Source organism: Trachypithecus francoisi, unplaced genomic scaffold (assembly GCF_009764315.1).
Source record: "Trachypithecus francoisi isolate TF-2019V2 unplaced genomic scaffold, Tfra_2.0 Lachesis_group2, whole genome shotgun sequence".
NCBI lineage: Eukaryota > Metazoa > Chordata > Mammalia > Primates > Cercopithecidae > Trachypithecus > Trachypithecus francoisi.
Genome location: NW_022681465.1, coordinates 23,297,244 through 23,312,447, shown reverse-complemented (window position 1 = coordinate 23,312,447; position 15,204 = coordinate 23,297,244). Strand labels below are relative to the sequence as shown.

Sequence of the window (15,204 nt, the reverse complement as noted above, 5' to 3'; positions counted from 1 at the left end):
TCTTTGAAACTGGCTATGTTTTCCTTAATACCTGGATTTGCCTTTCTCTGTAATCCTTAAAGTAAAACTTCATAAAAGTGTTCTTCATTATGGAAACAATATATATGTGGTAAACAGTATAGAATGGCATACCTCATTCATACTTCTCCTTCCCAGAATTAGCCACTTTGTTTTTCTGATGTGATAGTTTCTTTCTCTTAGCAATATATTTTTTTCTGTTTCTTGCTATCATTTTATATATGTAATTCTATTTCTTGTTATTACGCTAATATCTGTAATTACCTGGTATTATGAATTTGACTCACTTAACGAGAAGTGTTCTAGGTGTTTACATGGTCTAGAATTAGTTTGTGTTAACTCAGGGATCCAGGACTATGAGTACTCAAGACTTACTTGATTTGTGTGTAGGCTATAAATGCAAAAGTTAACAATGACGTTTTAAGAGAAAACAAATGTGGAAAAAACAAAAACACCACCTGCGTCGGCCTTCCATAGTGCTAGGATTACAGATGTGAGCCATCATGCCCGGCCAAAATACTACACTTAAATGAGGGAAGATTTGAATAATTTCACATAAAATACACTGTTGATTTAAATGGGTCTCTTTCTGCATATAATTTCTCAAGCCATATTAAAGGAGAAAGTAACTTCCTTGACACTATTTATACTCTTCAGTCATTGTCCGTTTTTGCTGCCTCAAGGTGAAGATGTGGAAAAAGTTTTGGACGAATGGAAGGAATATAAAATGGGAGTACCAACATATGGTGCAATTATTCTTGATGAGACACTTGAAAATGTGAGTGTAATAAAGATTTTTAGTTAAATGGCGATCGTTAGTCTATTAACAAAATTTGTTATTGATGTAGTGTTTCTAAATTGAGGTTTTAAAATATACTTAGATTTTTAGTGCTAAAAGGCCAAGTTTTGTATATTTTTATCTGCATGCTAGGTCTGCAGATTTTTTACTTGTTGCAGTTATGGCGTGGTACAAAAAAGTGTCGCTTAATTGTTGAAGACTTTTTTTTTTTTAATGGGCAGAATGCTTTCACACTGGTGGCAGTGTATTCAGGCTCATGGAAGATAAACAGTTACCTGAAGTGTGGAGAAAAATGCCTTTGATTTTTAGAAAGGAGCATGGAAAAGGAAGGCAAGTTTGATTTTTTACCTCTGCTTGTTTTATAGGTACTACTGGTTCAGGGGTACCTAGCAAAATCAGGCTGGGGATTTCCAAAAGGAAAAGTAAATAAAGAAGAAGCTCCTCATGATTGTGCTGCTAGAGAGGTAAGTTATTCCAGTTTGATACACAGTAAATTTGGCTGTTAGGGTCTGAATGTATTTTTTTTAGCCATATAGACTTCTTTGGACTGTCTTAACCCTTTCCAGAACTTGAGTGCTGGAAAGTGCTTGAAGTAACTTAAATTTTTCTAACATCACTGTTGATTCTTTTATCCACATCTCTTTTCATTTATTCTCTTATCTGTTCCCATTTTTTTAATGGTCCATTTTGTTTTATCTCTTGTTCCTTTCTTTATGATGACATTTTTCCCTCCTTTCCCTTTAGAATTAGATTTGCTATAGGTTAAACATTTTGGCTGTTGTAATCCTTATTTTATGTTTATAGTCTTGGCTTCCTGACAAGTGCACAATTTGGAATTTTCTTTTTTTTTTTTTTTGAGACGGAGTCTCACTCTGTCACCCAGGCTGGAGTGCAGTGGCATGATCTCAGCTCACTGCAAGCTCTGCCTCCCGGGTTCATGCCATTCTCCTGCCTCAGCCTCCCGAGTACCTGGGACTACAGGAGCCCACCACTGCGCCTGGCTCATTTTTTGTATTTTTAGTAGAGATGGGGTTTCACTGTGGTCTTGATCTCCTGACCTCGTGATCCACCTGCCTCAGCCTCCCAAAGTGCTGAGATTACAGGCATGAGCCACCGCGCCCGGCCGCAATTTGGACTTTTCTGAGAAGTTGACGTTTGTTGCTGAAAACCCACTCAGGCTTTCCACTGCCTATAGAATAAAGTTTAATTCTTTAAGTTTTGAAACTCTGTCCCCTCTCCCCAACACAAATCTTAACCTTTTCTGAATTTATTGTATTTTCAGTCAAAACAGTTTATTCTCTCTCTCTTGAACTTGATTGATTTGTTTCAGCCTTTAAATTTTTGCTGTTATGGCTGGGCATGGTGGTTCACTCCTGTAATCCCAGCACTTTGGGAGGCTGAGTCGGGCGGATCACCTGAGGTCGGGAGTTTGAGACCAGCCTGACCAACATGGAGAAACCCCGTCTCTACTAAAAATACAAAAAATTAGCTGGACATGGTGGCACATTCCTGTAATCCCAGCTACTTGGGAGGCTGAGGCAGGAGAATCTCTTGAACCCAGGAGGCAGAGGTTGCAGTGAGCTGAGGTCACCATTGCACTCCAGCCTGGACTACAAAACTGAAACTCTGTCTCAAAAAAAAAAAAAATTTTTTTTTGCTGTTATTTCCCTACCTGGAATGTCCTCTCGTTCCTTCTGTTCAGCTCCTACCTAGATACGTTTCTGAACCCAACTCAAATCCCTTTTCCCTGAAGGACTGCCACTACCACCCACTAACTGTGTATAGGGCTTAAGTTTCTTTTCTCTCATATATGTGTGTGTGTATCTATATGTGTGTGTGTGTATAAATATACACATATAGATACACACATACACATAAAATTATTTTTGGTGTAGGATCTCCCTTTGTCGTCCAGTGGTACCATCATAGTTCACCGCAGCCTCAACTTCCTGGGCTCAAGCCATCCTCCTGCCTCAGCCTCCAGAGTATCTGGGACTACAGGTGTGCACTACCATGCCTAGCTAATTTTTTTGATTTTTTTTTTTTTTTTTGTAGAGGCAAAGTCTGTGTTGTCCAGGCTGGTTTTGAACTTCTGAGGTCAAATGATCTGTCCTCCTCGGCCTCCCAAAGTGCTCGGATTACAGACATGAGCCACTGTGCTTGACTGGGCCTTAGTTTCTTAAAATGAAGTTTATAATGGATGTTCTTTGAAGTTCATTCCTTTTTTTTTTTTTTCTCTTTTTTTTTTTTTTTTTGAGACAAGGTCTTGCTGTGTTACTGAGGTTGGAGTGCAATGACATGATCATAGTGCACTGCAGCCTTGACTGCCTGGGCTCAAGCAATCATCCTGCCTCTTAGCCTCCCAAGTAGTTGGGACCACAGTTGCATGCCACCATGCCTGGCTAATTTTTTTTTTTTTTTTTTTTTAATGATGTGGGTCTCACCATGTTGCCCAGCTGGTCTTGAACTTCTGGGCTTAAGTGATCTTCCTGCCTCAGCCTCCCAAAGTGCTGGGATTACAGGCGTGAGCCACCATGCCCAGCCTTCATTCTTACTTAAAATTCTATTTTAAAATCTTACCAGTTAACTCTAGCAAATAGTAGTCTCTGAACTTCAATAGCAATTATTGTCTTTACAATTCACTATTATATAATACCTTGTGATGGATTGTTGGCCATATTCTTAGTTCTTACCATTTATCACACAATTTATCATGTATCACACAATTATTCTTGAGATTTGAGAAGTTGAACTAACAGGAAGTATGATATAAGGGAAAGCAGATTGGCCTAGGACTTGAAAGATTTCTGTTCTAGCATAGATTTTGTTACCCAGTACCCTAGAGACTTGAGGCTAGTCACTTAACCTCTGTAAGCCATAAAGACTTTTAAGGAGATTAACTCAAGTCCTTTAGAAGTAATATCTTTAAGGAAAAAATTCTAAGGTGATAGTGATTTGATTAATTTAAGACTTTTTGAAATGGTAATATGGATTTTGTGGCATATTTCATTAGAATTCATTGCCTTGGATATGTTTGACTTGATTTCCTGCAACAGTGTTTACTGCCTACTTTAAGTTTGGGTGTAACTATTAATGAGGGATAATAGTGAAAATTTTTACAAACTACTGGTGGTTGTTTATTATAGAAAAACCATTAGTGGTTATTCACTTTGTAATAGGATTAAAAAATGATTGAAAATGCTGTATTTTAAATTTGATATGAAGCAGCTTGCCCAAGCTATTATTTACAACAGCGTGTAGACAAAGCTGTTGTGTATGAGTAAATGAAGGTTAATGCACAACTCTTAAAATTGAAAGCAGTTTGGTGAGAATGTGAGGAATTGCCACATCCCCTAAGAGCTTAGCTTTTCTTTCTGTAGAGGGTAGGAAATGAGACAGAGTATCTGTAAAAGTCCTCCCTTTTATTTCCTCAAACTTTGTAGTTCTCTTGCTCATAAGGAAGGACAAAATAGAAATCAATAGTATCCTACTTAGAGGAATTGATTGTAGCTCTGTACATGGAATTAGACTGGTCTTACGGCAGTAAGGTGGTTGTCCAGGTCAGGAAGAGGATATTACATTAGTTGGAATAACAAAACTAGTTCCATAGGGAAGCACAGACATTCTGAGGAGCCATAGTCTCTTAATTTCAGGGATAATTTTTTCATTTTCATGATAAAAATTCTAACCTCTAAACATTCTTTTTGATCTCCATGACATCCTTTTATAGCTGACTAAGGAAATAAATTTTTGGAATAGGAGTTTTAAAGGCAAGGTTGACTTTTGATTTTTAAATGACCAACTTTGTCATAAAGTTCGGGATTAGGGTGAAGTGTTGCTGTTTTAGTCTGTTGGGGCTACTATAACAAAATACCACAGATGGAGTGGCTTAAACAACAGAAATTTATTTTGCAACGGTTCTGGATGCTGGGAAGTCCAAGAGCAAGGTGACTTATAGATTAACACCTTGCTGAGCAAACTCGTGGCCTTCTTGGTTATATGCAGGGAGAGCTCTGGTATCTCTTGTAAAAATGGCACCAGCCCTGTCAGATTAGGGCCCTGCCCTTATGGATCTCATTTGACCTTTATTACTTCCTCAAAGCCCTATCTCCAAATACAGTTACATTGGGGGTTAGGGCTTCAACATACTAATTTTTCGGTGGAGGGACATAATTTAGTCCGTAGCAGTGGCCTGTTTTGAAAGATGAAAATATTCAGCTAGAATTGCAGTTTGTCCTTCTGCCACGTGGTGGTGCTGCGGCATAAAAGAAGCTGCAGGGCTTGACTGAGTGACGTTACCAGTTGTAAACCAGTTGGTTATTCCATTCTTGTAGTTTATTAATGCCTCGTTTTTCCTTTTCATTTCAACTTGTATTAACAGATGAGGAAAGATTTTGTTCTAATTTTCTAACTACTTATTAGACTTAGGCTGATATTTTAAGCACTTTTTTCTTGCATTTAAGTTACACAGTTCTACCATGGGCGCTTACAATTTTAAGTTGCTAATAGCATTTTTATTTAGCTTATTATAGCATTCATACAGTATATTAATGTTGTTATTTTATTATATATGGCAGTCCAGAGGTGTTTTGTTACACTGTAACAGAATTTGACACATCCCCAAACAAGGAAGAGTCTGTGGGCTAAGCCTAAAGCAGCAGTGGCAGACAAGCTGCTTAGGGAGAAGAGGTGTAAGTAATTATCAATAGAAAGCTAAGGGCAGACCTGTCTTTTTTTTTTTTTTTTTTTAGGGCAGTCTTAATTAGTGATTTCCAATCTTCTGTTTGACCTTTTGGCTCACCTTTGTTAATTTGACTATTTCTGAATAGTTGATTTGTTGAAATAGATTTAGGACTGTCAAAAGACAAAGTCACAACAAATTTAAAGATTGTGATGGGTTTATTTGCAATTTTAGAAATAAGCAATATTTTATTCCATAAAATAGAAAGAGCATTCCAATGGCTGAGCAAAGGAGGTTGGCTTTAAAGACAGAAAAGAGCTGAGGAAAGCAGAACCAAAACCCAAATGCAGTTTGGCGTTTCAAAATTAGTTTTCTTCTAAAGGTTAAAGCAGAGGGGACTTCCTTATGCTGACTGAAACTGGTCTGTTTTGGGATTTGGCTATTACCTGTTTCTCTCCAGATTTCTTGAAGGATAGGAGAACAACTTAGGTTTGGTTGGTGACATGGAATGTTAGCATGAGTAATTCCATTTTGTTTAGGTCTGTTGGGGCCTAGTGTGGGAATGCAGTCCATACCATGGCCTCCTATAAGTTTTATTTAACAGGGCAAAGATGTTTTCTAAATACTGTAGAAGGCATAATAATCTCAATTGTATTTTTGTTGTGATTTGTGGTGAAACATCAACTTTCTTGAAGCAAATAATACTTAGCTGTTCACTTGTGGTTTCAAGATTTAATATATCATTCCTTATTATTTGGCAAAACAATGTTTTATTGTAATGAAACTGACTTTCATATGCACTTATATAATTTAGTAGAATTAATACAAAGCAACTATTAGTCAATTTATTCTGCCTCTTCCTGTAGGCTTATAGGATGAAGATTATAGACAGGATTTCATTGTCTCGTACACTGCTGCTCTTTGGGTTACACTTTTTTTTTTTTTTTTTTTTTGAGACAAGAGTCTTGTTCTGTCACCCAGGCTGGAGTGCAGTGGTACGATCTCAGTTCACTGCAACCCAACATCCACCTCCTGGGTTCAAGCGATTCTCCTGTCAGCCTCCCGAATAGCTGGGAGTACAGGCGCATGCAACCACGTTCAGCTAAATTTTGTGTTTTTAGAGACGGGGTTTCACCATGTTGGCCAGGCTGGCCTTGAACTCGTGACCTCGTGATCCACCAGCCTCGGCCTCCCAAAGTGCTGGGATTACGTGTGAGCCACTGTGCCTGGCCCTTTGGGTAACACTTTAAAAAAAATTTTACATGTGGATTTTTATCATTTAACATTAGAGAAGTTGATGATACTCCTTTTATCAGGAGAATTAAATGCTATATTATAATACAGCAATAGATTTGATTCACAGGAGGTGTGGTATAAAAATTTTTGTCTTTGGTGTCTGTTTATATATTTCAACTATTAAAACTTTTTCCTGGCAAATATTTAATGAGAATACTTGCCTAATTTTACAGGCAAATCTATTTTATCCCTTGCAGAATTGATTGGACAGTTTGAATCTACCTCTTTGAGTGCTGGTGACCCTTGCTGTTGTGCCTCATGTTGTACTACTTCCTCCCATGTAATTCTTAAGCTGTAGCCATCCCTGGCTCTCTAAACAGGAGGCCTTTTTTCTCCTTGTTGGTTTGGCAAACTCCTGTTTATCTTTTAGGTCCTAGCTCCCGTTTACCCAGCAGAATAGACTCCTGTCCATAACCAAAGGTGACCATCCCCCAACTCTCAAAGATGTCTACTAAAGACTGAGTTAGGCACCCTCCTCCTACCTCATAATACTTATATTAAAATTTTTTCTGTTGTAGACTGAACTGCTTAAAGGGTGCTGCTTGCGTCATTCATTACTAAATTCACTGCCTAGAGCAGTGCCTGTCACTTACTAAGCACAAGTACATAGTTGAGTGAAAGCACTAAGAAGAACTAAACATTCTAGCTGCGTGACCCCATGAAAATTACATTCAGGATGAGATAGTGTCATATGTAGAGAAGAATAGATTAATTCCAAGAATAGACTTTAATGTTATACCATATTTGCTGTATTACTTTTGATAAATGTGTGTGCAGAGTGTTTTTTTATTATTGCTGAATTATTTGTGAGTAAATTACAGACATAATGCCCCTTTGTCCTTAATTGCTTCTGCATGTTTGTTTTAAGAACGAGGAATTCTTTTAGGGTAATCACAGTGAAATTCTCAAATTCAGGAATGTAACATTGATATGGTGCTGTTTGTTATCTAATGGGCAGTTCATATTCACATTCACTAATTGCCCAATTTGATTCAGCAGTTCCCACTGGTTTGCCCATCCAGGATCCAATCCATGCTCATTTGTTGCATTTGCATTTAATTGACACATCTCTTCAGTCTCCTTTAATCTGAAACTGTCACTTTTTCTTCAGTACCTTTTTTTTATTAAGCATATAGTTAGATAGTATTTGTAACACAAAGATAACAGCCTCAGCCCATAAGGATTTTAGATTATACAATTTCCTTTCAGCATAATATCCAATTATGCAGATTCACATGACTAGCTATGTGTACTTATTTCTGATTTTTGAGGCATTATTCAAAGAACAGAGCTAAGGAGCTAAGGAGAAGAACTATAAAACTAGAATTTAAGAAACATATAAAATTTTTAAACCTTTTTCTGTTTTTTTGTTTGTTTGTTTGTTTTTTAAGATGGAGTTTTGCTCTTGTTGCCCAGGCTGGAGTGCAATAGCATGATCTCAGGGGGTTCAAGCGATTCTTCTGCCTCAGCCTCCCGAGTAGCTGGGATTACAGGCATGCGCCACCCCGCCCAGCTAATTTTGTATTTTTAGTAGAGATGGAATTTCTTCATGTTCGTCAGGCTGGTCTCGAACTCCCGACCTCTGGTGATTCACCCGCCTCGGCCTCCCCTTAGTGCTGGGACTACAGGCGTGAGCCACCGCACCCAGTCTATGTTTTTTTTTTTTCTTTTTTTTTTTTGGACAGGGTCTTGCTCTGTTACCTAGACTGAAGTGCAGTGGGGCGGTGATCACGGCTCACTGTAGCCTGGAACTCCTCGGATCAAGTGATCCTCTCACCCCAGCCTACGGAGTAACTAGAAAAACAGGCATGCGGTCGGGTGTGGTGGCTCATACCTATAATCCAGCACTTTGGGAGGCTGAGGCGGGTGGATCACCTGAGGTCAGGAGTTTGACACCAGCCTGGCCAACATGGTGAAACCCTGTCTCTACTAAAAATACAAAACTTAACTGGGTGTGGTGGCAGGCACATGTAATCCCAGCTGCTCAGGAGGCTGAGGCAGAATTGCAAGCAAGACCTGGGAGACAGAGGTTGCACTGAGCCAAGAGCCCACCATTGCACTCCACCCCGGGCAACAAGAGCGAAACTCTATCTCAAAAAAAAAAAAAAAGAAGAAGAAGAAGAAAAACAGGTGTGCACCACCATGCCAGGCTAATTTTTACTTATATTTTTTGTATAGATGGAGTCTCACTATGTTGCCTAGGCTGGTCTTGAACAACTGAGCTCAAGTGATCCTCCCTCTTTGGCTTCCCAAAGTGCTGAGATTGCAGGTGTGAGTCACTGTGCCCAGTCCCATTTTTTTGAAGTGCAGTTACTTGTCTAATACACACACACACACACACCCCGAGTTTTTTTTGTTTTTTTTTTTTTGTTTTTTTTTTTTTTGTTTTTTTTGAGACGGAGTCTCACTCTGTCGCCCGGGCTGGAGTGCAGTGGCCGGATCTCAGCTCACTGCAAGCTCCGCCTCCCGGGTTCACGCCATTCTCCTGCCTCAGCCTCCCGAGTAGCTGGGACTACAGGCGCCCGCCACCTCGCCCGGCTAGTTTTTTGTATTTTTTAGTAGAGACGGGGTTTCACAGTGTTAGCCAGGATGGTCTCGATCTCCTGAGCTCGTGATCCGCCTGTCTCGGCCTCCCAAAGTGCTGGGATTACAGGCTTGAGCCACCGCGCCCAGCCGAGTTTTTAATATATTCTTGATATGAATGTATTGTCTCTTCTGGTTTATCTTTAGACTCTCTTAATGTTGTCTTTGAAGACAGTTGCACATATTGATAGGTAAACTTTTAAGTCAACCAGCCTTAATTGTTAAAATTATAAATCTAAGCCAACAAGATTGATTTATTAATCGGAAACATTATTAAGCTCTGTCTCAAGCAGTAGATTAGACCTTAGTTTCAAAGAAAAGGAAAACCAAAGCATCTGGACTTTTCCTCTGATGGGAATGCTCAGACAGCTCGCATGGGTCAGTTCCACATGATTGATGATTTAATTACCTTACCTTCTGTATGTAAGTGTTAAGATTTGAGGAGTGGGAAATCTTGAAACCTCTATCACGAGCCTTCAGGATTGTATTCTGCATAAGGTGTATAGTTTTGGTGTGTTTGAATGTCACCTATCAGGTCTACAGAGGACTGGTTCTCTACCTGCTATACCACCTGTGGATACAGTATTAGAAACAATAGGGCACAAGAACTTTTTTTACATCTCATATGCACTTCCGTACCAGCCTGTCATTTCTAGAAGTAGTGAATACAACTAATGTCCCCTTTTTCTGAGTTTTGTCTTTAGAATAAATTTTAATGAACTAGAGGCCTAACAACTAAAGTGAAAGTTTCATCCAAATTTTTTGTTTCCAGGTCTTTGAAGAAACTGGTTTTGATATCAAAGACTATATTTGTAAGGATGATTACATTGAACTTCAAATCAATGACCAGCTTGCTCGTTTGTACATCATTCCAGGAATTCCAAAAGACACTAAATTTAACCCAAAAACTAGAAGAGAAATTCGGGTATGTAACAAGCATATTTTCAGGTTACTGGTATCCCAAATGAATAGGTAGGGAATTCTTTTTATAAACTCCTTGATAAAAATTAACTAAATGAATTATTTTCTTCTGTATTTTAGAACATTGAGTGGTTCTCTATTGAGAAGTTGCCTTGTCATAGAAATGATATGACCCCCAAATCCAAACTTGGTTTGGCACCTAACAAATTTTTTATGGCCATTCCCTTTATCAGGTGTGTTCATATTTCTTGAAATGAAACTTTCATGATTGTGATAGTCATCTTATGTCTTTAGCCATATTTTGAAAGTGAATTCTTAATGTTTCTGCAGACCATTAAGGGACTGGCTTTCTCGAAGATTTGGCGATTCCTCAGACAGTGACAATGGATTTTCCTCAACTGGTAGCACGCCGGCTAAACCCACTGTGGAAAAATTGAGGTAAAGAAATATATTCATGGAATCCTGATTTTCTGATAGTTTTTAAAAGTAGAATAATAGTATTTTGCTTCTAAAATTTGCAGAGGGTGTAAGATTTCTTTTTATAGATACTCTTTGTTACTGGTCTCACAGATAATAGAAGATTTTTTTAAAGGGTTTCTGATGAGATGAAAAAGGTTAATTGGAGTTGGAAAGGAGCTTCAGGCACCTTTTCAAATAGTATACTCAAGAGGATACCAACTTTTTAGATAGAACACTAGGAAAAGAAAATCTTGTGTATTCTTAGTGTTACTTCTCTGTTCTCTTATCCTACTTTTAAGATAATTGAGTTTCTAAAGACATTTGGATGGAGGATATATTAAGTTTTGTTTTCTTGTAGGGGAGAGGAAGGATGCTAATACAACTTGTTAAATTGGAGATAGAACAGTGAAGACTTGGGCTTTTAAAAAACATTTCCCAGCTGGGCGCAGTGGCTCACGCCTGTAATCCCAGCACTTTGGGAGGCTGAGGCAGGTGGATCACCTGAGGTCAGGAGTTCGAGATGAGCCTGGCCAGCATGGTGAAACCCCATCTGTACTATAAAAATACAAAAATTAGCTGGGTGTGGTGGCAGGCACCTGTAATCCCAGCTACTCAGGAGGCTAAGGCAGGAGAATCTCTTGAACCTGGGAGGCGGAGGTTACAGTGAGCCAAGATAGTGGCGCTGTACTCCAGCCTGGGTGACAGAGCGAGACTCGTCTCAAAAAATAAAAAATAAAAAATTTGTATCAGAGACTGTGTATTATCAGAAGTGACTACTACCTGGACATGAACCATGAAGAACATTTTCTTGCTTGGAACTTTTTGTTTTCGTTGCCCAGGCTGGAGTACAGTGGCATGATCACAGCTCACTGCAGCCTTGACCTCCTGTACTCAAGTAATTGTCCCACTTAGTCCCCTGAGTCGCTGGGAAAACGGGCAGATGCCACTAAGCCTGGCAAATCTTTAAAAATTTTTTGTAAAGATGGGACTTTCCCTATGTTGCCCAGGTTGCTGTTAAACTCTTGGGCTCCAGTGATCCTCCTGCCTCAGCTTCCCAAAGTTTTGAGATTACAGGCATGAGCCACGCTGCCTGGCCTCTGGCTTACAACTTAATTGCATCCAAGTCAGTTACAGAGTAGGCTGGGGAAGTAACTTTGTTAAATAAGCCTGTGTTTTTAAACATATATATATATATATATATATATATATTTTAAGCATAATCACCTTGTTAGAAAGTTGCCTATGTTAGATTCAGAAAGAGTTGATTTTTACATTTTCTGTAATTTGGATTTGCTTTTATGACAGAGCTTCAGAAATAGGAGTAAACCACTTCTATAGTAAGTGTTTCTTAAATAGGTAGCATTCCATTTTAGATGAATATTCTGAGGACAGGAGCTTGGACTAAATGGCCTGATGTCTTTCAGAATCTATGGTTATTGTAATATTAGTCGAAAGATGGTCTCGAACTCCTGACCTCGAGTGATCTACCCTTCTCAGCCTTCCAAAGTGCTGGGAGTATAGGTGTGAGCTACCGCGCTCAGCATGCATGAGTACAACATTTTAAAATTAGATTCTTTTGCAGAAGAATTCGAGATTGGGTCTTTACTTAATTTGCTCATTCATTATATTGTGCCCTTTAATTTTATATTTTAGAGGGTAACTTACTTTCTCAGATCCTCTTCCAGCTAGGATGTGGTCTGTAACTGACTTGTACAGTTTCAAAAAATTAGCAGGGCAAGGTGGCATGTGCCTGTAGTCTCAGCAACTTCGGAGACTGAGGTGAGAGAATGGCTTGAGCCTGAGAGGTTGAGGCCACGGTGAGCTGTGATCATGCCCTGCACTCCAGCCTGGATGACAGAGGGAAACCCAGTCTCAAAAAAAAGGAAAATACATTCATTTGTTTCATCTAAATTTAGATTTATATTCTCCATATTTTTTAATGTACACTATAATCACTTATAGGGAGGAGATGGCCTGGATAATTTTTTAAAGTCTAGGATGAAGAATAGTAATAGCTTATTAATTCATGTAAGAAATACTTATTGAATACCAGGCACTTATCTGGGTGATGGGGATAAAGCAGTACAGATTAAAATCTCTGCCCTCATAGAACTTATATTCCAGTGGGGGAGATAGACAGTAAATAAGAAAATAAAACATGTAGTCTATAAATTTAACTATTAAGGTGTTAAAAGAACTATAAGTGAACATTTTCTGATTTGATTATTTTTTAAATCTTGGTATAGTCGAACCAAATTCCGCCACAGTCAGCAGTTATTTCCTGACGGTTCTCCTGGTGACCAGTGGGTAAAGCACAGGCAATCACTGCAGCAAAAGCCATATAATAATCATTCTGAAATGTCTGACCTTTTAAAAGGAAAGGTGAGTGATACACAAGTACAGTCTTTTCAGAAATTTAGATCTTTGGCTTTGAAATCATTCTCAATTGAGGAATTACATCTTAATAGTTACAGAGAGCTCTGAGTTACTGATCAAAGCCTTGTATGTTCCTTACTTGTGATTTGAAGTAGGGCTGAGGCTTCTTAACGTTTACAGTTCTGGTGTAAATCCAGTACAGTGAATAATAAGAATTAACATCTGACTTTTGTGTATATGCTGCCAATGAAAAGTTCATTTAAAAATAAGTCATAAGGAAAATATTTTCCAAATTAACATAAGTGGGATCTATTGGCTTTTGTTCAGGAAGAAAAAGTAACAGCATATTGTAAACTTTGATTTTCATTGTTGTATTTGAGTGTATAATTACACTGCTATTAATACTTGTTTTCGTTTTTCCACATGTTCTAAGCACCACAATTTATTTATTCATAACACTGTTAATGCACATTTTGCTTGTTTCCAGTTTGGGGCTTTAACAGTGCTACTATGAACATTCCTATACCTGTCTTTTGATGAATATACACAGTTCTGTGTAACTAAAAGGAAATAAAAGTAGAATTGTTGGATCACTGGATATGCCTGTGTTATGGAGTTCTAATTGTTCCACATCTTTACTAATACTTGATATTACTGTCTTTTTAATTTCAGGTTTCAATGTTACTTTTTTTTTTTTTTTTTAATTTAAAAAATATACTGGGCTTGGTTGGGCATGGTGGCTCATGGCTATAATCCCAGCACTTTGGGAGTCCGAGGCGGTGGATCACCTGAGGTCAGGAGTTCGAGACCAGCCTGACCACATGGTGAAACCCTGTCTTTACTAAAAATACAAAAAATTAGCCGGGCGTAGTGGCAGACTCTTGTAATCCCAGTTACTTTGGAGCCCGAGGCAGGAGAATTGCTTGAATCCGGGAAGCAGAGGCTGCAGTGAGCCGAGATTGTGCCATTGCACTCCAGTCTGGGCAATAAGAGTGAAACTCTGTCTCAAAGAAACAAAACAAAACAAAAAATTGTGTGTGTGTTTGTGTGTGTGTGTGTGTATATACAGGGCTTGTCAAAATTAAACTTTTATGCTTCAGAAGACATTTTCAAAATAGTGAAAAGATAGCCCACAAAATAGGAGAAAATATTTGCAAATTATATATGATAAGAGGTTAATATCCAGAATATGTAAAGAATTCTTAGAACTCAACAACAACAAAACAACCTAATTTAAAACTGGTCAGAAGACTTGAATAGACAGTTCTCCAAAGAAGATATGCAAATGGCCAATAAGTACACAAAAGATGCTCAACATTATTAATCATTAGGGAACATTATTAATAATCAGTGGTATCTCCACAGTGAGATACCACTTCTTACCCATTAGGATGGCTATAATAAAAAACAAAAATAACAAAACAGAAAGCAAGTATTGGTGAGGATGTGGAGAAATTGGAGACCTTGTGCATTGCTGATGGGAGTGTAAAATGGTGCAGGTGCTGTGGAAAACAGTTTGGCAATTTCTCAAACAGTTAAACATAGAGTTACCATATGATTCAGCAATTCCATTCCTAGGTAATACCCAAAAGAATTGAAAGCAGGAACTTAAACAGCAAACTTGTATACCAATGTTCACATCAGCATTATTCACAATAGCCAAAAGGTGGAAACAACTCATATGCCTGTCAACAGATGAATGGATACAGAATGTGGTGTGTACCCATAATGGAATATCCTTCAGCCTTAAAGAAATTAAGAAATGAAATTCCGCCCAGGCATGGTGGCTCATGCCTGTAATCCCAACTCTTTGGTACTTGAGCCCAGTAGTTGGAGACCCACATGGGCAGCATGTCTCTACTACTAAAAATAGAAAAAATTAGTCAGGCATGGTAGTGCATGCGTGTAGTTCCAGCTGTTCAGGAGGCTGAGGTGGGACGATCAACTGAGCCTGGGAAGTCAAGGCTGTAGTGGTGCCCCTGCACTCCAGCCTGGGCAATGGGGGTGAGACCCAGTCTCCAAAAAAATAAATAAATAAATAAATAAAATTCTGAAGCATGCTACAATATGG

The 15,204-nt window shown here is 38.5% G+C and overlaps 1 protein-coding gene across 3 annotated transcripts in view; it reads left to right on the top strand.

The window, feature by feature from the left end:
- DCP2 (decapping mRNA 2) overlaps positions 1-15,204 on the top strand; it is a 42,998-nt gene that overhangs the window by 12,962 nt on the left and 14,832 nt on the right. For all 3 annotated transcript variants that reach the window (XM_033178908.1, XM_033178906.1, XM_033178907.1), the window contains exons 3-8: positions 669-796; positions 1,183-1,281; positions 10,150-10,302; positions 10,419-10,531; positions 10,629-10,736; positions 13,004-13,139. In XM_033178908.1, coding sequence (XP_033034799.1) covers positions 669-796; positions 1,183-1,281; positions 10,150-10,302; positions 10,419-10,531; positions 10,629-10,736; positions 13,004-13,139 — 737 coding nt within the window. The remainder of the gene's footprint in view (positions 1-668; positions 797-1,182; positions 1,282-10,149; positions 10,303-10,418; positions 10,532-10,628; positions 10,737-13,003; positions 13,140-15,204) is intronic.